Here is a 26,150-nt window from a genome sequence, read left to right as displayed (position 1 = left end):
GGAGAGTGGAGTAGGCAGCCATTGACAACATTGGTCCTATTTTGTATAATCTTTTAATATATTTTCATATTTTGTAAACAATTTCAATTTGCACTTAATGCGCTGTTAAAAAAAGTAACATTGGGAATGTTAACATAAAATATTTGTATTTGAACTGCAATAAAATGATGACGGATCAATAAGTGTTTAATTTACATAATGATTTAATTAATTACGATACAAATGTAACCCTTTAGATACCAGTTTTGATCGTATACCAGTAACTGCTTTTTTGAAAAAATACACTATAATTCAATATTCTAAAAACTATTTTGACTTTATTATTAGTATAATCAGTTGATCATCTGAATAATAAATGAGGGACTGTTAACCTACAAGATTTGTACCATATACTTCATTATAACCACATTTTTGTATCCCCCCCCCCCTTTAAATTAAAGTGAAAAAAAGATTTTGCACTAATTGTCCTCTGCATTTGACCCTAAATGTTAGTGGTGCCATGGCGGCCCGGGGACCGACTCTAATTCTGAGGTGCCTTGGTCAAGAGCAATGAAAGGAGTATCTGAACATCCATAACATGCTTGTTGTTTTAGGAGTATAATAATTATCTTTATGCTGGTTGGTCTCCCACCCTCGGCGGGTTATCAGCACAAATTATGTCCCCATATGATAAAATCCACCATCCCCCCTGATTTTTTTTTACAACTTGAGTACTGGCTACACCTCTGGCCGACATGTCCTTAAGATGAAGTCTGAGTTCGAAATATATCTCAAATAATGTATGCACTGCTATTTCCCCACATAAACATAACAGTCTGCAATGAAACGGTCGTCTCCTGTCCGCTCCACTTCCTACTTGGCGAACCGGTAACTTTCCTGTGCGCGAGAGAAAGTATATCGTGCGCACGAGGCACTTTTTTTTAGGCGCTCTGTAGATCCTAGCACAGTGACCACCAACTGGCGGCCCGCGGGCCACATCCGGCCCGCCAGACATTCTCGTTGGCGGAGCAGTAACCACTGTGTGCAGTATCGGAGTCCAACAGAGAGGCAGCAGCTGCGGGACAGTAGACTGCGTACTGCGAAACCTTCCCTGCCTTGAAGAAGAAGTGATCCTTCGTTGTGAAGAGTTGTGTTTTGTGCGCTCCGCACCACAGCAGTAGCCCTGCTGCGACAGAGTCCAACAGAGAGGCAGGAGCTGCGGGACACTGCTGGTGATGACATTGTTGTCAGCTGCTGATACTGCTGCTGCTGCTGCTGCTGCAGCTTGTGGCCTGCTTCGATGAAAATAACTTTCTAATATCCATAACTTTATAGGCTATTAGCTTAAAACACGTCAGGCACTAGGAAGGATCACTTCTTCTTCAGGGCAGGGAAGGCTACGCAGTACGCAGGCTAATGTCCCGCAGCGGCTGCCTCTCTGGTGGACTCCGGTACTGCACATTACTCCCGAGACATTTTCAAAAAAAGAATTTTTTTTTAAGTGAAACATCCGGGGTTTGATCCCAAGTAGCCATCCCCTAGCACCGCCACTGGTGTGCACACTGCACGGCGCTGCAGCATGTCTGTGAGCGAGAGAGATGCAGCGTGTCTGTGAGGCCCCGCCCCCGCACGCAGATGAGAGAGAGATAGAGATGCAGAGGCCCCGCCCCCGCACGCAGATGAGAGAGAGATCTCTTTTAAAATATATTGAAAGTTAGAAACGGAGATGGTTAGATAAAATGTGCAAGATAACGTTTATGTAGCATTTATTTATTGTCGAAATGATGACATTTCATAACGGGGTCAAATCAAAGTGAATGGCCTGCTGCTGCTGAATGCCTGGGGCAAGTGACTGGAACAAGTTATTACATCGTTTCAGATAATAAATAATAATGATAATTCATTCTATTTAGGGGCGCCTTTCAAAGCACACAAGGGCACCTTACAATTCATAACATATTCTAAGGAAAGGTTTTAAGGCAGTACAAAGAATGCAGTCCGGGTGATGTTTTTTATGTGTGGTGCAGATGAGAGGGAGCTGTCCAGAATGACACCAAGATGTTGTGTTTGAGTTCTTGATAAGCCATTAAAACAGTAAAATACGTGTCTCCTGTTCACCAAAACATACCCATCTGTTATGGAAAAGAAAGTATTCTAAAAGTAATCTGAATACGTTTTTTAAGACACGTAACTGTAACTGTATTCTGATTACTTTCAGAGCATGTATTCTGTATTCAGTAACCGATTACATTTACAAAGTAACCCTGCCTAGAAGTGATCCTTCGGTGAAGAGTCTGCTAAGCTTTATGGGGGGGGGGGGGGGGGGGGGTGGGTGGTTGGTGTGTGTGTGTGTGTGTGTCCGGTCAACAACTTCAAAATGTTGGGCTATATAAAAAGCGCTGGCCCTAGGAAGTGTCTAGTGCCTATTGGATACATTTTGGCCCTTGGACAAATGTAGTTGGTGATCTCAGTGCGTACATTTTTACAATCTAATAATATATATATTTTTTTTTTTATTCTGGAATGAGCTAGTCTTCATAATGACTGCTTTAGCTTTCGATCGTCTCCAATCAAAGGATTCTAACAACAACATTTGTTATATAAACCAGCACTTATACTTGTACTACACTTTCTCAGTTTTACAAATATTTGAATGGTTATGAGCTGAACCCACTTTAACACTGCGTTGTTGTTTGATGACCAACAGAATTGACTTGTTTTTAATCTCCAGATTTTGTCTGGGACAGTACCAAGCAGAGTGCCTGACAGTACTGGAGGCAGTGTTCAGTCTGCCCCCCCCCAACTGGCAGAAGTAAGACTGAAATACAATTCATGAATGATATACCAGTTTCTTCTCTACAAGCTTTCTATAGTTACCTCAGTTTATGACAGATGACATTGATAACAGTAAAAACTACTTTTTTTGTTCAGATCTGTGTACTCCTTCGGTCACTACAAAAATAAGATTGATAATAATCACAAATTACTGCTTTGTGTAACGAAAATGATCTATATCTAATCAATAAAAAATGCTGAGAAAATGATCTGAAAAGCCGTTCTAGTGCCACCTTTAGGCCAAAATGTTCAAACCAACAGAGGCACAGCTTACTGCACTTAATAAGTAAATATTAAGATTATAGTTGCATTTTACCAGTATAATGTTTTTATCTTAACAGGATATTTAACAGGATTTTACACTGCTTAATTTCATTCATTTTCTGGTTTCTCAGTTTATCTCTGTTTTAATACTTTCATTTTATTTTACTACACATTTTAAATCTTATTGTCTCACTTTTAATAATTGTGTAGGGTTTTAATTAGATTTCCCTCCCTATTTGACCACATTTGATACATTTCTCCTGTTAATATGTGGCTGTGACCATATATCACTGTACTTCAGTCATGGTTAAAGCTGTGTCGTGTTACATGTGATGGCGTTCATAGCTGGATTGGAACATTGATTCATGATGAAGGTTATCAAGGATGCTAATGTTAGCCTCAGTGAGGCCCGGTAACCCAAAGTGAGCCAGACAAGTATTTGATCCTACTGTAACAGTTAACATTTGTTGTTAAAAATTAATATTGCTAAATAATAATAGTAGTCTCATAAGTGTCCCTCATTGTGTCCTCAGCCGTCTGTCTCTGCTCCTGAAGGAAAGCCCTGCCCACAGTCTGCTCTGTTCCAGCTCGCCGAGGTAAGGACAGTCTTCACACAGTTCATCTTAAGTAACACTTTGCAGCTTTTTTAAATAACCATGAGAGCATGCCATTTAGCTGATGGCACATCAGCATTCTATCACCACAGAGAATACAATATTTAAAAATGTGACAAACCTGACAAAGGTGACTTATAAGTGTCACATCTTCATCTGGAAAACAGTCAATATTTGCTGAAAGCAGACAATGACATTTTGTTATTTTGATCATTTTAAGCCTTATGTATGACCTTTGACCCATTTCATACATGTTTCCTTTTATCCATATACTCAACAGCACAAAATGAACTGTATAAATCATAATTAATTGTTTCACAGTAGGTCCACATATAAGTATATCTATACTGTATATTTGCAAAAAACAAGATTAGTTAAGGGCACTTAAAAAAAAAGATATTACACACCATTTTTGATCTATTCAGAAATCAAATATAGGATTTAAATGTAGAGATGTATAATTGGTAGCATAGACTGTTTTAATGTTATATTTGTCTTTTGTTTGCTAAGATGTGCTTAGCCTCTGAAGCTGGACACATGGACCCAGTGGGCTCTCAGCCTGTGGTCTGCCCCTCCACAGCCGCCCCTCTGCTAACTGAGATCAAGGAGGAGAGAGCCGACTGGGACGACGGTCCCCCCCCCCCCTCAGATATCACTTCTACCTTTGCTCTCCTCTGATGCCATTCCCCCACAATGCAGCAGCCAAAATGCACGTGTCAAAACCAAGAGCACGAAAAAAGAGATGGCCAAGTCAAATGATAATGTTGAGATACCTTCCCCAGCAAAGAAAATCCTCAAGAAGTGTAACCATGCAGAGTCAAACGTGGACAGTGTCTTCAGTACAATTGAGGCAGTGGCCAAAGGGGTCTGGAAGGACACAGAGGAGACCCCCAAGAAGAAGATCCAGGGAAGTGCTGGTAACTCAGCTGTGCTCAAAAAGAAGAATAAGCCCAAAGTCAAGACCTTTGTTCAAGAAAAAGAGGAGGAGATGGAGGAAGACAGCGGGCAGTGTGGGCAGACCTCTTCTTCTGAGGTAGAAATGAAGGAAGAGATGGCCGACGTCTGTCCCAAACAAGACGCTGAAGAAGATAGTTTAGGAAGCACGGATCTTCAGAGCAGCATGGAAGAAGCCCTGCACTCCCCCTGCAGCCCCTCACCTTCTAAGCTAAGAGAGGAAGACAAGGGGAAGGAGAGGTCGGGTGAAGGGAACTGCGACTCCACCGCAGAGCACCACGGCTCCAGGAAATCAGAGCGGAGCTGCAAAGGCGCCTTGTACAAAACGCTGGTTTCTGAAGGAATGCTGACTTCACTGAGAGCCAACATCGACCGAGGTATCCATTTGAATTCAAGAAAACACCAATGATTACATATATGAGGAATAATCTAAAGCTAATGTTACAAGCCTGTGTTTTTCATGTAGTTAATTAATATGAATGAATAATAGGGCCGGGACTCGATTAAAAAAATTAATCTAATTAATTAGAGGCTTTGTAATTAATTAATCGAAATTAATCGCATTTTTAATCGCATATAAATATTTGACCTAAGAACAGTGAGAAGCAATTTTTTTTCACATGGATTTTAGTATACCATTAGGCGCATTCACACCGCAGTACTTTTCCCACAAAGGTTCATGAGAACTTAGTTCATGAGAACTCTTTGAACCTGGGGGTGGATTAGGCAAATGAAGCCGCTGACGTCACTTCTTCTTCTTCTGCTTTGGGTTTACTGGCAGGCCGCAAACCACTTCACGGCGTATACTGCCGCCCAAAGTCCCCGGCCGGAAGTCCCCGGTCACTGTGGTTTGTTGTTGTCTGAAGTCATGAACGTTAGTTGGTGCTCCAGTATAATCGGTACGCCTGAAACTCATCCAGTGAGAAACGTTCCGCGGTGCAAAAATAAGTGCGATTAAAATGCGTTAATTTTTGTGTAATTAATTAATCTTAATTAACGCGTTAAAGTCCCGGCCCTAATAATAATAACACGTTTATTTAATATAGCACCTTTCAGAGAAATACAATTCACAAAGAAAAAAGTAAAAAATAAGACCACAGAAACATGAAGATCATAAATACATGTGCCAGAAGTTAAGGTCAACATAAAAACAAAGCGCAGGCAACAAAGAGCCCCAAAAGGAACAAACAAAATGACCTAACTTCACACACATTACACACACACATCTCAAGGAGACACATAGGCCAATGTAAAAAGATGGGTCTTCAGTGGTTTTTTAAAAGCTTGTACAGAGACTGCAGACCAAATGTCTGTATGGAGGGGGTTCCATAGTGTTGGAGCCACCACTTGAAAGGCACAGTCAGCTTTAGTTTTAAACGAGGCCGTGGGACAGCCAGTAGGCCGGGGTCTGAAAACCTAGGGGACATACTGGTGATGTAGGGATGCAGAAGGTCACGCAAGTACTCAGGTGCTTGTCCATGCAGGGCTTTATAAGAAATAACAAGAACCTTAAAGGTCCCATGTCATGCTTTTCCGGTTAGTACCCGTCCCCTTGTGTGTTATGAAGGTTGTTATGCATGTAAACGGTCTGCAGAGTCAAAACCCTCAAAGTGCACCCTGTAGCGAGTAAAACTCTAAAACAGAAAATACCTCCCCAAAACGCCTAGTTGGTGAAACATCATCATCCATTTGATTCTTCCGGGTACATCATGATGTCATGTCGTACCCGGAACGAAATGGACCAATCCGTGGAGCCGTTACGTTACGTCCGTGGAGCCGTTATGTTAAGCCCCCGCTGATTGGTCCAAATTGACCAATCCACGGACTTCCTCACACACTCAGTGCAAGCAGCTCTGCTGATTTCTCCTCCCTGGCTGCAGGCTGATAACAGACAGTTGGGATCGTGGCGAAATTCTCTCTGCAGACCCATTCTCTCTGCAGACCCATTCTCTCTGCAGACCCATTCTCTCTGCAGACCCATTCTCTCTGCAGACCCATTCTCTCTGCAGACCCATTCTCTCTGCAGACCCGTTCTCTCTGACCCATTCTCTCTGCAGACCCGTTCTCTCTGCAGACCCATTCTCTCTGCAGACCCATTCTCTCTGCAGACCCGTTCTCTCTGCAGACCCATTCTCTCTGCAGACCCATTCTCTCTGCAGACCCATTCTCTCTGCAGACCCGTTCTCTCTGCAGACCCATTCTCTCTGCAGACCCATTCTCTCTGCAGACCCATTCTCACTGCAGACCCATTCTCTCTGCAGACCCATTCTCACTGCAGACCCATTCTCTCTGCAGACCCATTCTCTCTGCAGACCCATTCTCTCTGCAGACCCGTTCTCTCTGCAGACCCATTCTCTCTGCAGACCCATTCTCTCTGCAGACCCGTTCTCACTGCAGACCCGTTCTCTCTGCAGACCCATTCTCTCTGCAGACCCATTCTCTCTGCAGACCCGTTCTCTCTGCAGACCCGTTCTCTCTGCAGACCCGTTCTCTCTGCAGACCCGTTCTCTCTGCAGACCCATTCTCTCTGCAGACCCATTCTCTCTACAGACCCGTTCTCTCTACAGACCCGTTCTCTCTGCAGACCCGTTCTCTCTGCAGACCCATTCTCTCTACAGACCCGTTCTCTCTACAGACCCGTTCTCTCTGCAGACCCGTTCTCTCTGCAGACCCATTCTCTCTGCAGACCCGTTCTCACTACAGACCCATTCTCTCTACAGACCCGTTCTCACTGCAGACCCATTCTCTCTGCAGACCCGTTCTCACTGCAGACCCATTCTCTCCGCAGACCCATTCTCTCTACAGACCCGTTCTCACTGCAGACCCATTCTCTCTGCTGACCCGTTCTCACTGCAGACCCGTTCTCTTTGCAGACCCATTCTCTCTGCAGACCCATTCTCTCTGCAGACCCATTCTCACTGCAGACCCATTCTCACAGCAGACCCGTTCTCTTTGCAGACCCGTTCTCTTTGCAGACCCGTTCTCTTTGCAGACCCATTCTCACTGCAGACCCATTCTCACAGCAGACCCGTTCTCTTTGCAGACCCGTTCTCTTTGCAGACCCGTTCTCTCTGCAGACCCATTCTCTCTGCAGACCCATTCTCACTGCAGACCCATTCTCTCTGCTGACCCGTTCTCACTGCAGACCCGTTCTCTTTGCAGACCCGTTCTCTTTGCAGACCCGTTCTCTCTGCAGACCCATTCTCTCTGCAGACCCATTCTCTCTGCTGACCCGTTCTCACTGCAGACCCGTTCTCTTTGCAGACCCGTTCTCACTGCAGACCCGTTCTCTTTGCAGACCCATTCTCTCTGCAGACCCATTCTCTCTGCAGGACCCATTCTCACTGGCAGACCCATTTCTCACAGCAGACCCGTTCTCTCTGCAGACCCATTCTCTCTGCAGACCCATTCCTTGGCAGACCCATTCTCTCCGCAGACCCATTCTCTCTGCAGACCCGTTCTCTCTGCAGACCCATTCTCTCTCTCTCTGCAGACCATTCTCTCTGCAGACCCATTCTCTCCGCAGACCCATTCTCACTGCAGACCCATTCTCTCTGCAGACCCATTCTCTCTGCAGACCCATTCTCTCTGCAGACCCATTCTCTCTGCAGACCCATTCTCTCTGCAGACCCATTCTCTCTGCAGACCCATTCTCTCTGCAGACCCGTTCTCTCTGCAGACCCATTCTCTCTGCAGACCCATTCTCACTGCAGACCCGTTCTCTCTGCAGACCCATTCTCACTGCAGACCCATTCTCACAGCAGACCCGTTCTCACTGCAGACCCGTTCTCTCTGCAGACCCGTTCACTCTGCAGACCCATTCTCCCTGCAGACCCATTCTCTCTGCAGACCCGTTCTCTCTGCAGACCCGTTCTCTCTGCTGACCCGTTCTCACTGCAGACCCGTTCTCTCTGCAGACCCATTCTCTCTGCAGACCCATTCTCTCTGCAGACCCATTCTCTCTGCAGACCCATTCTCTCTGCAGACCCATTCTCACTGCAGACCCATTCTCACAGCAGACCCGTTCTCTCTGCAGACCCATTCTCTCTGCTGACCCATTCTCTCTGCAGACCCATTCTCTCTGCAGACCCGTTCTCTCTGCAGACCCGTTCTCTCTGCAGACCCGTTCTCTCTGCAGACCCATTCTCTCTGCAGACCCGTTCTCTCTGCAGACCCGTTCTCTCTGCTGACCCGTTCTCTCTGTAGACCCATTCTCTCTGCAGACCCATTCTCTCTGCAGACCCATTCTCTCTGCAGACCCGTTCTCTCTGCAGACCCATTCTCTCTGCAGACCCATTCTCACTGCAGACCCGTTCTCTCTGCAGACCCATTCTCACTGCAGACCCGTTCTCTCTGCAGACCCATTCTCTCTGCAGACCCGTTCTCTCTGCAGACCCATTCTCTCTGCAGACCCATTCTCACTGCAGACCCGTTCTCTCTGCAGACCCATTCTCTCTGCAGACCCATTCTCTCTGCAGACCCATTCTCACAGCATTTATCAACCTTTTTCTTACTCAATATCAAGCCACACTTATTGTTTTTACTTCGGCTGTGACTTTGTGTGTGCTCAGGGTGAGTTTGGCTGTGTTTGGCTGTGTATCGCTAAACAAGGAAACCACACCTCCACGGAGCTCAGCGCGATTCACAACGTCCCGACTGGTCCCGACCAATCGGAGCACACTGGGCTCACAGGGAGGGGGGGGCAAGAGCAGCAACGAGCCGTTTAGTGGAGAGAGTGAATACACGTAGTTTACAGAGATGCTGTATGCGAAACAATGTGAGTTTGGAAAATTGCACAGTATAAATCTATTCTAGTAGACCTCAACAATGGAATTATGATCAGTGGAAATGGCCATGACATGGGACCTTTAAAAGGAATTCTTAACCGGATGGGGAGCAAATATAAAGATCTTAAAATGGGTGTAATGTGAGTCATCCTGCTGGACCAGGCTAACAGTCTTGCAGCTGCATTCTGGACCATTTGGAGACGGTTCAGGGATGAACTGAGACACGTGAAAATGGAGTTACAATAATCCAGCCAGGATGATATGAAAGCATGAATGATCCTTTCAAGCTCTACTTGATCTATTTCTGTTTGTCTGAACTGTTGTTTGTTCATGCATCCTCAGGTAAGCGCGGTGCTTTACGTGCTTCTGATCATGATGCCAACTGGAGTGATGACAGCTGGTCAGTTTCTCAGACGGGACCTAATAATCCCAAAAAGCTGAAAAAGTCCAAGTCAAAAGATGAGAGTTCTCAAGGGTGAGTGACGTCTCCTTTTTTGTAACTGTTGTACCTTTCGTTGTAGCATATATTACAAGCGTGCTGAGAATCTTTTTTTCTTTTTGTAAATCTACACCAGTCAGTAATTACAGAAGCTGCTCACACTTCTCGTGTATTTAGCTCGTGCAATGAAGCAATGTTCACACAGGGTTTTTCTTTTAATATTTTAAAAAGACATTCCCTGGTCTGGTTCTTCTGATTGTGGCTCTTTGTGCACTATGGGTTTTAATAATGTGCTAGTCACAACCTCTATTATAGAAATGTGAAAAAATTGTGACTCTAAGATCACAGAACTCATTGAGAAGTTTGTCTCTGAGTGCGACCCAGAGTAAATCCATGGATCAGCTTGAGTCTCCCCCTCTGGGTCAACCAGCCAGCTAACAGAATGCAGTAACAACAGACTAGTCCAATTTCTAAAGCAAAATCGCCTGTGTAAAGTTAAAATGGCCCATGGTCACAATTGCCAGGTTCAAACGTCCTGTACATCTTTGTGATATGTACAGGTCAGTGATCTAATCCTGTCTGTCACCTGCATGTCTGTATGCTTTCAATTATTATTAAATCGCTAACAACCTACTGCGCCTCCAGTAATATGAATCCCACCAGTTGATGACACTTTGCATTTTAACAGTATCAGAGACTTACTGAGAAAAAATATATTGCTGACCTGATGGTCAAATTAAAAACAGATTATTAACACCGACATCCAGGCAACTAATGTGATGAAGGAAAAAAAGAAATGAAGAAACGCACACTAATAATGTCATGTTGCAGGGGATTTCTTCATGTTTATATTAAACATGTATTCAACAGTTTCCTTGCCATTTCTTAGTGTAAAAGGATAACAGGCATTCAGAAATGGCCCATTGAGTAGTTTGTGTAAACAACCTAATTACCATAAAATATTGTTTAGCGATAATAATATTGAATACAAAATGGATCAAGCCCGCTGGTGATGAATGGTTTTCCTGCACCAGACCTCTGTATACAATATTAGCTCCTGCAATTTACCAAATGCACTCATAATATTCTGTCCTTTCTGCTTCTACTGTCTTGATTATTTTTCTAAAGTTAATTAATAATTTCTTCAAGTAATATATTATACTTAACCTAAACGTTGCATGAAGAAAACATGTACCGTTGATACGCAAACTATGCTACACACATTCTGAATGAATTCTCCGGAGTGCGTGTAATTGAGGAGGAAGGTGTTTGATCCTCTGTCTGTTTGCCCTGCAGGACCAAGATACTGCTTTGTTTTCATTGTTAGGCTATTGATTAAATGCTCAGTTGTGTGAACTCTAAACTTTGCTTGTCAGCCTGGGGAAACTGGAGGAGGAGTTTGAAAGGAAGTTTAACAGCCTGCCACAGTATAGCCCAATGACATTTGATAAGAAGGGGACTACTGTCGTAAAGAAGAAGAAGACTGACAGCCCCAGCGTCCAAGAGGAAGTCTCTAAAGCCGGGAAAGGTAAAAAGAACAATAAACCAAAACAATTCATGTTGTTTAATACGCTTTCATCTCATCCATGTCCCACTCTGCACCTGTTTTTAGAATCATGTTTTTCACTCCGGTGGTGTTCCGAGCACGTTTTCCCCTTGTTAAATAACATAACATTGCCATGCTCCTTTTTTCTTATCTTTTTTTTTGTCGTATCAGGATCATCTCCATCTCAGAAAAAGACTTCATTCCACAAGATTGTTAGGAAGCAAAAACACAAAAAGGAGAAACCAGGTGCAGTGGACAAAGGTGAACTAGAATGTTAATCTTTGAGCATAATGACGTAGGAATATTTGTTTTATAGCTATATTGCCGATTCCTCTTGCAGTTGCATTATTGCTTTAAAATATCCTTTGGTGAGAAAAACAACTTACATTTTCAGAATGTACCTTTACAGCCCAAAAAAGTCCTTAATTTGCAGTAAATAAGGCTGTAACAACTCTGTAACTCATGTTATACACTCACATGATTCAACTCTCACTCTTCATACAATATGTGCAGAGGTAAAATCATTGAATTGTCCTCTGACCTTTTCCCAACCACAGGGGCACTGAGTGATTCCACCATGCTGGATTCAGCTGCAAAGGCCAAATCATGTGCCCCCGTTGCCATAATGTGCCCGGATGTCCAGGGTACCAATAGTATGGAGATGCTTGTTGGTAGCCAGAAGAGAAAGGCAAGAAAGACCAAGATCACACACTTGGTGCGCACAGCTGATGGCAGTGTGTCTCCTGCTGAGGGTGAGTGATGATATTGATCAGTGTTGGATTATAGGGTCTGTCTCTGTCTCGTGTCTAAAGAGTCCAAGGTTTGATTACCACTGTATGTTAAAAAAGCATTTGAAACATCATGAAAACACAATTAAACTTTAAAGGTGCATGGTCACTACTGTCATGTTTGATGAAAGAATACAAACCACAATGTTTTACCTCCTGTTTAGACTGCAAGCATGTCAGAGATGTTTTTCACTTGTCTCAAGCAACAGGTAAGAACTGAGACACCTCGCAGACTCAATGGCCTAGAAACATGGACCATTGTAAAAATAGCCACTACATTAGGTCAGGAGAGACTTTGTGGGGATAACAAGTTTGATAAAGAGGACTCATTTCTGGAACTGTTGGATGGCACATGGCTGTACAGAAGCTGCGGTAGAAACCAATGGGATTTTTTTGGATTATTGAATGCCATCATGCCTCGTGCGGTAAGAGCTGCTAGACTAGCCGAGGTAGAACTACTAGCTGAGGGTGGCCTTCCCCCTGCACAGTCGAGTCCAGCCCAGCCTACCCATCCTAGGTGTTGGGCCGCAGAGGCTGCGGGTGCCCCGCCCAAGAAGAGGACTAAGCCTGATAGGCTGTCCTCCAGGGTGGACCTACTCACTACTAAGCTAGCCCAGATTAAGTCACTCCTCTTGGCTCTCCATTCTGGTGTCCGTACAGAGCACGCCTCTGCACCCAATCCACCCATGGCTTAGCTGGTTCCAGATGACGATGTGGTCTCGATGGCAGCTTCAGCCACTCCCCCCCCCCCCCGCGTCTGCCTCCCGAGGCCGCTCCCATCCCGGTGCCCACCATGGGCCTCAGCGTCCCACGAGGGGGCCGGCCCGCTACCAGCACAGTCAAGGCATCCTCGGCATCCGGTGCCTAACCGTCGCCCCCCCAGACCCTCCATAGACCGGGGGGCAAGGTACTGATGGTCTGGGGCCGGCTGTCGGTTATTTCTCCAAGCAGCAGCTCAACTACTGGGTAGCTCAAGCTTCAGACCCCTGGGTAACCCAAGGGTACAAGCTTCAGTTCCGATGCCGGCCCCCAGCCTTCAGCCGGGTCAAAATGACCACCATAAGACACCTGGCAAAAGAAATCGCCCTAAACCAGGAAGTGTCAGACTTTCTTGCCAAGTGTCAGTCTTTCTTGCCAAGAGTGCAATCGAGCCTGTGGACCCCCATCTCACAGCCAGTCTTTCTTCCTTACCAGGAAGAAAGACGGTGGACTTGGCCCAATGCACGATCTGAGGGGACTCAACAAGTTCCTAAATATTTTACCTTTCCATGTGCTGAGCACAGCGGACGTTCTTCGTACCGTTGCCAGGGGGGAATGGTTCACGTCCGTCGACTTGAAGGACGCTTATTTTCATGTGCATATTGTGCCTCATCACAGGCAGTTTCTTCGCTTTGCCTTCAGAGGCTGTCATTTCCAGTTCAGGGTGCTCCCATTCGGACTCTCCCTCTCCCCAAGGGTGTTCACCAGGTGTGTCGCGGCAGCCCTCTCGCCCCTGCAGTCTCAGGGTATGAAGATTCTGCCATACTTAGACGACTGGTTGATCAATGCACCATCCCGGTTGCAGTCGACCCAGGACACGGCTCTCCTTCTCTCTCATGTCGCCTGGCTAGGCCTCAAGATGAACATGCAGAAGAGTTGTCTGAACCCCTCTCAGAGCCTAACCTTTATTGGGGTGGCTCTGGACACAGTCACTATGCGGGCCTGTCCATCTGCTCAGCGCCTGGACGACATCCTCCAGCTTCTTCCCCTCTTCAAAAGGGGCAGGTCTCTGGCATATATTCTTTTTCTCCGCCTCTTGGGCAAGCTAACAGCTGCCTCAGCTGTCGTTCCCTTGGGCTTGTTGTCACTGCGCCCCCTGCAGAGATGGCTGAACGGCTTCCACTTAGACCCCAAGTTGCACAGGCACAGAAAAATCAGGGTGTCACAACAGTGCCTCTCCACTCTATCCCCATGGAGGGAGAGGTCAGATATCTTGAGGGGCGTGGCCATGAGCTCCGTCTCTTTCCGCAGAGAAACCGTTGCGACGGATGCCAGCCTCTCGGGATGGGGTGCGGTGTGGCAAAACAGGACAGCTCGTAGGCAGTGGTCTGTTCAGGACTGCACAGAACACATCAACGTGTTAGAGCTGCGAGCTGTGCAACTAGCACTCGGGCACTTCCTGCCATACCTGAGAGGGAGGCATGTGCTTGTCCGCTCGAACAACACTACAACGGTGTATCACAAACCACCAGGGGGGCACCAAATCTGCACGCTTGCTAGAGGTGTCCCAGACTCTCCTGACCTGGGCAGCTCCTTGCCTCCAGCTGTGGGTCTGGCCAGTCTGCTGATTGACTGCATAGAGCCTGTCATGAGAACTATTCTCAATGCTAGGGCACCATCTACTCGTAGGCAGTACGAAAACAGGTGGAAACTGTTTTCTGACTGGTGGCAAGGTCGAAATGAGGACCCAGTTCATTGCTCGGTGCCTACTACCCTTGAGTTCCTGCAGTCCCTCCTGGACGACGGCCGGTGTCCCGCTACCGTCAGGGTGTATGTGGCTGCTCTATCAGCTGAAGGGTTGACAACAACACAGTGGGGAGCCATAGGCTGGTATCCCTCTTCTTAAGGGGAGCTCTGAGGCTTCGCCCCCCGAACATCCCAAGTGCTCCTACATGGGACCTGCCCTTGCTGCTAGATGCCCTATGCTCGCCTCCCTTTGAACCCTTGTCACAGGCAGAACTGAGGTGGCTCTCAGCTAAGACTGCTTTCTTTCTTGCCATCACCTCAGCAAAGCGTGTAAGCGACCTTCAGGCCTTGTCCGTGAACAGCTCGTGTCTGAAGTGGAACTCAGATGGCTCAGGTGTCACCTTATGGCCGAATACAGCGTTCCTACCTAAGGTGCTGGCACGCTCTCATTTTAATCGGCCTATCCAGCTGGCACGGTTTGACTCCCCATCAGGAGAGGGGGAAGAGAGGTCAAGACTCCTATGCCCGGTGCAGGCCCTTAGAGCTTATGTCCAGACTACCACAGGCATACGTCAGTCTGAACAGCTCTTTCTGTGTTACGATGGTCCTAGAAGGAGCTGTGCGCTCTCAAAACAGTGCTTGTCCCACTGGATCGTGGACGTCATTGCCCAGGCATACAAGGCGAATGACCGTCCCTTGCCACCCAGAGTAAAGTGCCACTCTACGAGGAGTGTCTCCACGTCATGGGCGACCTTGAGAGGTGTGCCCCTGGAGGACATATGTGCCGCAGCCACATGGGCATCCCTGAGCACATTGGCCAGATACTACAGGGCGAATGTTGCCGCCCCTCACCCGCTGGGTGTGGTCCTCCTGCAGAGTCCACCTAGGCCAGGGGTGTCGAACTCAAATACACAGGGGGCCAAAATAAAAAAATGGGTACTAGTCGAGGGCCGGACTGGTTCAATGTTTATTGCAAAACTTATTGAAATGAACTTATTGCACATATTAAACTTGGAACTAACAAAGCTTAAATTATTGCCTATAAAATCAACATTAAACATTAAATAATCAGTTGCATTCATTTCTTATGGCTCGATCTGCAGCTTTTCCAGAGTAATTTCTTATGATTACATTTTCCCATAGGCCAACAACAACTTAAAAAAAACTATTTCCCTCAAAGAAAAAAACAAATATGCCCTGTTGTCTCAAGAACAAATGTGTAGAAGGAAACATCAATTGAAACTCAGTTTGCTGCTCTGTGATGCTAGTTCAAGCAGATACTTGGCATCTCATCTTTGGTGCAAGGTCATCAATGTTTGGGGTCAGGCTCTGAGCGGAGGAGATCCTCAGGATTGAGTGAAGGTGTGCGTGCAATATACCGGCGGGCCAGATCTAATAGTAATTTAAAATTATCCTGCGGGCTGAAATTAAATCCACCAAGGGCCAGATTTGGCCCCCGGGCCTTGAGTTTGACACATGTGACCTAGGCCATCCCTATAGGCAGGGTAAGTATTCAGACTTCCTTGTGACTCTGTTGATATAAGTCATCCAGTGCTAAGCACCGCCTCTGGCGGTCAGTAAGGATGAAATAGAACGATAGTTACGTATGTAACTACGGTTCTATGAATCCTGGATGACCGCTAGAGTTCTTGGTCACTCGGAATCTCGTGTTCCCGCGAGAAGATTCCATAGGACTGAACTCGTTGACAACACCGGAACTTATTTATGCCTTCCGGGGTCATACAAGGTCACATGTGAGTTTGTTGATATAAATATTCGACCTGCACATGCGCAAGACAGAATATATTGAGTGCTAAGCACCGCCTCTGGCGGTCATCCGGGATTCATAGAACCGTAGTTACATACGTAACTATCATTTTAAACCAATGTGAAGGGGTGTGGGCGGATCGCTGCCCCACAGTCACATCCAAAGTTTCCTTGTGAAAAGGTCTCATCACATGTTACTTTACTTTTTGTATTTATTTATTATTATTAGCTTGTTTAGGATTATTATTGTGAGAAGTCTTGAGGTTTGGATTGCAAAAAGTTGTTGATTGTCATTACTCTTTTTTTCTTGAACTAATCAACCATTTATGGGCTGTATTTTAAGAACAGAATATATAAAGGAGAGCTTACTAGCTAGAGACAGAATCTGCTAAATAAAGCCACAGGTTTAATACTATTGTTTCCTTAACACATTATTGAAACCTTAGTAATGAATATTTGTGATATCATACTTAGGACATGTTTTAGTTTGTCCTTTCTTTATGTTTGGATGGGGTGTAATTGAAAGAACTCTCTAATGCGGCTTTCACACCAGCGCTTTTCCCTTTCTAGCTCCGAGCTAGAGCTTTTCTGGTTCAGCTCCGGTTTCCCTTTTCTGCTCCCGCTCTGTTCACACCGCCCAGCACCCGACTGGTGCTGCCGCTGCTGCGTCATGACGTCACCGTTTACATCGCTGATTTGCTCCCCAACGGCATTACGGCGCTCACAACAACAACAACTGCGTCGGGTCGATGATCGTGTTGCTTTTAATCACACGAAGCCAGATTAAATTGAATAACGACTTCTCCAACCTTATACTTTGCTCCAGAGTGCCGTGGTTCATTGTTTATTAATGTGTTTCTGCAGCATTTACCGACCGCTGCAGTGTTGGCTGCTCTTCCACGGGAGTTTATTCTCCTCCGTTAGCTCCCGGTTAGCTCACACTGCTGCGGCCGCTCTAAAGTATTCACTGTCCGACTCACACAAGCAGCTGATACATATCCCCAGTTCCCCTTAGCCTAAGTGAATGTGTGTCAGTCTGAATTGACGCTGTTTGGCATCACAACGCTGTTATGAAAGTTTCTCTGGTATAAAATGGGTGATGTTAGCATAGCAACCGAAGCTAAACTGACGCGCTGGTGTGAAAGGGGCATAATACCTCATTCACACCAACGGTGTTTCAGGGCCGGTTCGGAGCTGGAGCTTGAAAAGCACCGGGTTTTCCTCTTCACACCGCAGCGGAGCAGCCTCTTAGCTCCGGAATCCGGTTCGTTTCAAGCACCAAAAAATTGTCCAGCCAGAGCAAAAGCACCACATACGTCACGCTTACGTCGAGGCGGGGGCAGGGGCAGAGACAGATCAACTCCTGAACAACAACAAAAAGCCCGCGTTTTATCCAGTTTGCACAACGATGGAGAAACCTAACAAGAGTTTCAGTGTTTCTGTCATAGACTGTATAAAGGTTTCTGCTCATGGTGAAGCAACGTGTCTGCGTGTTAAGGTGGAACCTGAGCATTCACGTTGATCACCTCTCATTATAACTCATTATAAATCTATAAAACTATAAATATTAAACTTTACTTCACGTGTTCATTTGAGAACAGCTGTTACATACCTGGGTGAAGGTTACAGTTCATTTAAATGAAAGATACAACGTTACTCCACACTCATGGTTCAGTCCACCTTAAGAAAGAAGACCGACCTCGGAAGCAGTTGTGTTTTAAAAAAACCTTTATTGACACGAGTACACTTTTTTATAAGAATATAACTAAACCACAGAAATGACTCCGGAAAAGCTGCAGATAGAGCCATAAGAAATGAATGCAACTGATTTCATCCGCGCGGTTTGGCTTTATGAAGCAGGCACGCAAACGGTTACGTCATGACGCAAACGATGACGCAACGACGCATTACCAGTCGGACTCTGGGTGGTGTGAAAAGAGCCAGAGCTAAACCGAAGAACTGGTTCTGAACCTGAAAAGCTCTAGCACGGAGCTTGAACCGGAGTTGCATTGGTGTGAATGAGTCACTCTGAAAGCTGATACAGTGGAAAGTAACCACTCGATGAATGAGTAAAATAACTAGTTACTTTACAGACGTATTTTGACAAGCATGGCAGACACTAGTGTATTTTCTCATCAAATTATGTCTGTTAATGCAGAAAAATAAATAATTGGAATTTTCCAAGGTTTTCTCCTTACAATTGTGTTCTTTTTGTGTGTTTTTACAGAGGACAAAATGTGGGACCAGAACCACGAAGAGGATAAGAAGCCATTACCCCAACAGATTTTATGCAATGTCAAGGGTTGCTACAGTAATCCCAGAGCACAGGAGGCGGAGAGGAGCGCTGCAGCACCAGAGCTGCCCGCTTTCTTCAGCCTGGCAGCCCTTGCTGAGGTAGCAGCCATGGAAAATGTTCACAGGTAGACACCGTTTGGACTTATTTTTCTCACTGTGGAATGTTCTAAAATATCCTGGAGTCATTAGTCAATAGTGTGCTTTTATCGCATCGCTCCCTGTGAGCCCATAAATGATAATGTCAACTAAAAGAAGATGTTATAGGCTGTAGAAATACTTAATGACAATATTATGCTGATAGTTCGCAAACGTTTTCCTGTTTAGGGCATGATTTTGTGGATTGTCTTCACCTGTAGGTGAATGTTATTATCTAACTAAATGCCTTTGCTCCTGATGTCATGTCGCATGTCATCCTTTACATTAGACCAGATGCAGGAAACTACTTATAAGAACATATTTGTTGTGTGATTAAAGAGAAGTTGTCGCAGACACAGATGTATTCATACTGACTCACCAGTCATTTGCAGTCTGATCTTAACGTGAGGTTTGGAGTAAAAATACACAAAAAAAAGCCAATCCTCATCATCTGTTGTTCTCCTATAGTAGCACCCATCACAATTGAGACACTGCACTTTAACTCAGTTGGTAAAGCACTTTTAAGTAAAGCCTTGTATATTTTCCCGATGCACAAAGTCTTCAGTCTCCTTTTTTGACATTTTCAGAGGCCAGAGAGGCTTGGCTGAGAACCAGAAGAAAGAGCTTAGCCAGACTCCAGTCCTCATCTCCTGCGCCGACCAGTGAAGTGTTCTGCTGTGAGGAGACGCTACAACATGGCTCTGGCAGTGGTGGTAACCCTACACTGCAGGGAGACTTAATGAGGGAAGCTTTGGACAAACTCCACCTTACCCTTGTGTTGAATTTGCTTGAGCTTGGGTTTTAGTGGGTAAAAAGCGCTCTCCTCGCTATCTCAGTGTTTTTCCCGAATGCCTTCCTTTGGCTTGAGGGAGGGTGCCTTTCTGAACTTCTCCAACCCCCTTAGATACTCTGTTTGGCCCTGTGGAGGAACCAAGCTGTCCCCCATTGCATGGCTTCCCTTATAGAGATGGTTGTCATGGGTTTATTGTACACCGTTTTGTCCAATAGAGGCTCTTTTTAAGGTCAAGTATTGCGATTTTAAACAATTGCATTTTATTAGGTAGGGCAAAAAACCCAACACTGCATTCCTTTTCTAGACAAACACAGCTTTCTGTCACCTTTTTACCTCACACACATGCCTACTGAAGAGTTCCCTCCACCTCTGGTAGAATACCTCTGTATTTGAACAGTTCTTATCCCTCCCATTCCTTCCAGCTTCAACCCAAAATGACTGTAACCAGGGTAAATGATCATGGTGGATCGACTTTTATTACCAACTACTTGCTTAGTGTTTTCCTGTGGTACACTTATCTGGTGTACTCAAACTACAAAGAAATCATGGTTGAGTATTTGTATGTAAGATATGATGCTACTGTAAAACAGTATGTGGTAGCTATGATTAATCATGTTAGACTGAATGTGTAAGAGTAAACCTGTTCTTACCTTTGCTTCTGAACTAGAGCTGACTATAGCTGAGGGTGTTTGTTTGTCCTGCTTATCCTTTAGTCGTAGGTTCGCAGTGTCCCTTTCAGGCTTCTGAGACAGTAGCTCAGCTTCAAAACTTCTTTTTGTGATAGGGGGGGTGTGTGAAAGTGATCCAAATATAGCCTTAACCCTCCCACCTAGACCCTCCTACCCAGACCTAGAACCAGCTTTCTGCTCAATGCCATTACAGTCCTAAAGTCAGTGAAAACATTTTTCTTTGAATATATCTTTTTTTTTTTATTGAATAGTGAAAAGCAGTTTTATCGATAGATCTTATTGCAGTTTGCGTAGCAATTAGAAAGGTTAATTCATGTGTGTATTGAATTGTAGCTGAAGTTTGGGTTGCTCTTGAAAGGGTTACACATGCCTTGTCTCCACCAGTTGCAGTGTTCTTCAAACATAGCTCTTGATAGTATCTCCTGTGTCCTCAGGCGTGGCTAAAGCCAGCCACAAACCCCATCATGAAACTTCACCAGTTTTCTAGCTTGTTGGAATATTTGTTTTATGCAATTGTTTTATACTACATGTCTCATATAATGAGCTATTTGAAAAAAACACAATACAGAGATGAAATGTTATTTGTTTTATGATTCTTTGTGGAAAAAAATATAGTAAAAATCCGACCATGCTATGTTCCTTAAAGAGCTAATGGAGACAAGGCATTTGATAACAGTTTCCTCTTTCTCTGTCCTATCAGCCTTTTGAGATTGTTTTGCCAAGTAATGGTCTACTCAGAGGTCCAATATAATCAATGTTTTGATTTTTAGAAGTATTTATATTGAGATGCAACTTGTGTGTTTATTTTTTGCTTTGTTTTGTTAGTGTTTAGTCAAAATCATTCCATTTCCACGCCTCTGTCTTGGACATACTTTGGTTTACAGTTAATCAGCTGTAGGAGTGACGAGGATGAGGATGAATGCAGTACCTCTGCAGGGGCGTTGTCTTCCCAAGGGTTGCTGCCACACAGAGGGTAACTGCCCAGCAATACTCCTCAGCTTCTGAACCCCAGCCTTTTGTTCCTCTGCGTAGATCAATACTTAATCTATCACATTTTAGATCCACATTTATGACTTTTATAGCGCTTTGTTTTCTATTTAATTGTTCTTCTGTTGAAGTGTTTATAATGCTCTAGGTTCTCTTTGTGCTTTTTCCTCTGAGGTAAAGTTTACTGGATTAAGAATGTTGTCAAAAAGATCAAGTTCATAGACTATGAATGCATCTATGCTTACCTGCTAAGCAAACAGGCACTGAGATAAAATGCACGGTCTCCAGACAATGAGTTGTCTTTTCTCCTCTGGAGGTGTGTATTTGACTGCGACTGCAGCACCATTTCTTGGATATGGTTTAAGGTTGTGTTCAAGGTACTGTCAGAATCTTAATGACAGGCAAACAAAGAAATGAATGGGATTTCGAGAACTCATGCATCTTGAAATAGAGCATGTTTGCTATATCAACACATTGTTACTAATAGTTGTTAGTAATAACATTCTGTAGGCCCTTGCGTGCAAATAGTACAGTACATGCAACAAATCTACAATTCCTCACTAAATTTGTTCCTAATAACCAACTAACTGCAAATATGTTCCAGTTAAGCTGAAGGGAATCACTTTTTGCTTTACGATAATCTTACTAATGAAATGGTATATCTATTTTTTCAGATATGAGAAAAAAGTTACATTAAGGGTGATTGCATCCAAGCAGTAAACTGTATAGTTCTTCCACTGGTGGACATCAGTGTAATTCTTTGCAAAGACAAAGAAATTGTCTTCCCCCAAGAAAGAGATATATTTGCTTATAGCAAGTGAGTTTATTAACATTTGCCAAAGAAAAGGGAAATGTCAATTCAATGGAAATCCTGTCTTAATTAAGAAGGCTGTCATAGCAGTTGTGCTGCATTTCCTATGTGTGTAAATCTTCAGGTAACAATATCAGCACAATTCATCCTGTGTATCTAATGGGACTTAGTGGTGTGGAGCCCAGAGTCGGAACGAAGTGCAACAAAAGGGCACTGCTCAATGCCTCTGTTAATACACAGTACCTTAGGACCCAAACCAAAACGATCATGGTCTTTGAAGAAAAAAAGTAATTCTTACCCACTCTATGTAAATTATGCATTTTAACTATATGCGAGAGTCCAGTCAATAACAAATCCATACATCAATAAGGAGCCATAATACTGTCATTTCCCATCCCCTCACTTTTTCTATCCAGACAAATGCTTCGATAAAGTTGATATTCCTATATTAGTTACCTAAATGACTACAATACCCTTTTGTGCTAGTACTGTCTACTTGAATGTAATCATTTTGTACCTGTATTTTTCTAATTCAGTCTTGATTGTACTGTATGTATGCTATAATGGTATACTGTTCCTTAGGTGCATAGTTCCACAACTAACAGTTCTCATGACAGGATAGCTGCTGTGCTGCGAACTCATTGGAAATGTATGGAGGTGTTTAAGTCCAAAGGACTTACTGTACCATGTGAGCATCGATGAGACTGACAACCGAGTTATTCTTTAAGAGTGGTGGGACAAAAGCTTTCCCTGCTTTGTTACTTCATTTTCCTTTGCAGTAAAGTGAACGCTTGATCAGGACAGTTTATTAAACAAGGACGCTCCTGCAATCACATAGAACTATTGAATGCTTGAGTTTCAACTTATTTATTTCTGTTCCTTTTTATAGGTTTAGTTGAATAAAAAAACGATGAAATATATAAAACTGAATATGCATCTATTTATACCTAAACATGTATAAGATGATCAACCATTTACTGGAATGTAGATCATGGCTTCCTTTTATCCTTTGTTTTTAGAGTTGAAGAGGTTTTGCCAGATCTTTGTAAGTCTCTTTCCACTGATTTGTACAACATGTGCTTGATCTAATTTATGCTACTGGTAATCATCATCACCGATGAGTTGTTTCTTCTTAATTGTTACAGCCCAGTGGTTAAATGCAGCCTTGCCTTACTGGAACCCAAGCTTAGTGAGGGATCCCCCCCTCCCCTCCCCACAACTCCTATGTCATTACACTGTTTGCTGATGCAACTATTATTCCTTTTACACTTTCTGCTGACGCAACTATTACTTGTTGAACACCTATTAAAATGACCTCTGTTGCATCTGTGTGAAAATATTGGTTGTTAATGCTGCTTTGTTAAAAAAACAAACATTGTTAGTCTCAATGAGTAACGATGTGCACCTCAACTTAAACATGGACACGGGTCATTCATTCCTCACAGGGTTTTGTTGTAGTGTACATTGAGGCCTTGAATGGTAGAACATAATAGATAATCCACAACACACTCAAACTCTAATTTAACCTCCTGCTTCAACCCCAAAAGTCAGAAGGATCGGGGCCCCTTTGGCGAAGTCCCTCCCCTTCCGGTGGACCTCCATGGGACCTTATTTCATAAAAATTATGTATTGAAGTCTGTCACTACCCGATCCGTCCCCCTGCCCGATCTGTACTGCGCATGTGCGAGATGGTCCGCCATATTGGAAAACTCCGGACGGCAACTCAAGAAGGATACTTGACACAGTGGCTTTTTGGCAAAACACAAAAAGAAAACTCGAGAGGGATGAGTTATTATTACAACGTGACTTCACTATTATTTAACAACTCTTTTTATTGGGTTCTTTTATTTGGGGTAAGGTAAATTGACAGAATAAGTGAGAAATGAATTTAACTTCTGTTAGACAGCCATATGCCATACATTTTGGCACACATTCACAGTAATAAAAAAAAAAGTTAAAGGTGACATGTCATGCTTTTCCGGTTAGTACCCGTCCCCTTGTGTGTTATGAAGGTTGTTATGCATGTAAACGGTGTGCAGAGTCAAAACCCTCAAAGTACACCCTGTAGCGAGTAAAACTCTAAAACAGAAAAGACCTCCCCAAAACGCCTCGTTGGAGATACGGCATTGTCCATTTGATTCTTCCGGGTACGCATGATGTCAACCGTAACCGGACTGGACCAATCCGTGGAGCCGTTACGTTACGTCCGCGGAGCCGTTACGTTAAACCCCCGCTGATTGGTCCAAATTGACCAATCCACGGACTTCCTCACACACACACACACTGGCCCATTCCCAAACCGCCCCCTACACCCTACCCCTCCGTTTGCGCGTTCACGCGGAGGGTCCGCCATATTTGCCCCTTTCACACCAGCGCTTTTTCAGCTCCGGCTCGGAGCTGGAGCCTGAAAAGCGCCGGTTTTTCCTGTTCACACCGCAGCGGCGCCGGCTCTTAGCTCCGGAATCCGGTTCACTTCCAGCTCCAAAAAATTGTCGGTCTAGAGGCAAGAGCTTCGGAGCTAAGAGGTGGCGTCGCTTAGGTCTCTCTTACGTCGAGGCGTGCAGGAAACTAAACCCACCTCCCCTGAACATGGGTCGACTGTCATGCCTGCCTACAAGCAGTAGTGCTTATAAACACACTTTATAAAGTCAGGCAACACTAACCAGGCTTCGTGTGATTCTGTTTATTTGTACCTTACTTTGACCATCCGTTCACTGTTATTGATCATTGTGGAGAGAGGCAGACGTTTTGTTTTGTATTATAGCAGCTATCGGATGGAATCAATACATGGGCTGCACAGGTTTTCGTGTCCGACTATCACAAGTAGAATCATAATAAAAATACGCCGGTAAAATGTGCCTGTAGAAAACGGTTTATGCCACAATAGGAGAGCAATAGCAAGTAGTCAGTTTAGCTTCGGTTGCTATGCTAAAATCACCCATTTTCAGAGAAACTTTCATAACAGCGTTGTGATGCCAAACAGCGTCAATTCAGACTGACACACATTCACTTAGGCTAAGGGGAACTGGGGATATGTATCAGCTGCTTGTGTGAGTCGGACAGTGAATACTTTAGAGCGGCCGCTGCAGTGTGAGCTAACCGGGAGCTAACGGAGGTAGGGTTGCCAACTTCCAGAAATGGAAAAACGGGACACATGCATGTGTTCCACGCGCGCGAAGATTTTCGGGTTTCTGGCGGATTTAGTTACTTTTTTTTGTTACTTTATTTCGGTTTTAGGGTTAGGGTTAGGTTAGGGTTATGTTATTTAATTATTTTGGGGGAGCCAGCCCCTAGGGTTCGAAAATGTTTTTGGGGGTCAAAACCCTCAAAATGCATAGAAAACTATGCATACCTATAACACAATACAAACACAATGGTCTTACACCTGCATTACGCTACTACATCACATTGTACATCAGCATGTTCAAATCGGATAGGTGGGCACTAGGGACATCTGGGCACCTCGATGTACAATTGGCTATTTTGTCCAAAATGTTAAAAAATAAAATATTTGAAAAATGGTATTAAGTAATGCAAAGTATACATGTGAACATGCACGGTACATCATTATTAGACTTAATGTTATCCTTCAACCAACCATTGTTGCTCGCTTGTGCAGTTCTGTGCCAGCATGCTGTTTCAGGTCGTTTTCTCCACCGTGACCTATTGAAAACTCCCTCCTACACAAGGTGCAGAAGACCCGAGACAGATCTCCACTCACGGGCTTTACCCAACTCTATTTTTCTTCCCACTGTGTGTTGTAAGACACAAGTCTTTTCATTTTAGAAGGGCCAGGGCCCAGAACCACATCCTCTCTCTCTTCTCCTCTTTCATTATCACCTCCACCGGCAGCGCTCATTTTCCCGCACAACTGAACAGGCTGACATGCCACACACAAACAATGATCAGTGTTGCCAACTCCATAGTAAGGAAAGTAGCTATTGGCCATAGATATAAACACTAGATGGCTCATGGGAGATTTTCCAGCGTAGCTGACCGGCCGCCATCTTGCTACAGTCAAC

General features: G+C 44.5%; 1 protein-coding gene across 1 annotated transcript in view; it reads left to right on the top strand.

Annotated features, from left to right (window-relative positions):
- The window catches only part of LOC117557216 (HMG box transcription factor BBX), a 40,757-nt gene extending 17,290 nt beyond the window's left edge, over nt 1-23,467 (top strand). The window contains 10 exon segments of the mRNA XM_034232934.1: nt 2,711-2,791; nt 3,612-3,674; nt 4,203-4,361; nt 4,363-5,023; nt 9,776-9,908; nt 11,249-11,400; nt 11,590-11,679; nt 11,976-12,170; nt 18,646-18,838; nt 19,436-23,467. Coding sequence (XP_034088825.1) covers nt 2,711-2,791; nt 3,612-3,674; nt 4,203-4,361; nt 4,363-5,023; nt 9,776-9,908; nt 11,249-11,400; nt 11,590-11,679; nt 11,976-12,170; nt 18,646-18,838; nt 19,436-19,514 — 1,806 coding nt within the window. The 3' untranslated portion in view covers nt 19,515-23,467.
- The last annotated feature ends 2,683 nt before the right edge of the window (nt 23,468-26,150 follow it).

Source organism: Gymnodraco acuticeps, unplaced genomic scaffold (assembly GCF_902827175.1).
Source record: "Gymnodraco acuticeps unplaced genomic scaffold, fGymAcu1.1, whole genome shotgun sequence".
Lineage (NCBI taxonomy): Eukaryota > Metazoa > Chordata > Actinopteri > Perciformes > Bathydraconidae > Gymnodraco > Gymnodraco acuticeps.
The sequence above is the reverse complement of the archived record's forward strand: the minus strand, read 5'-3'. Positions and strand labels throughout refer to the sequence as shown.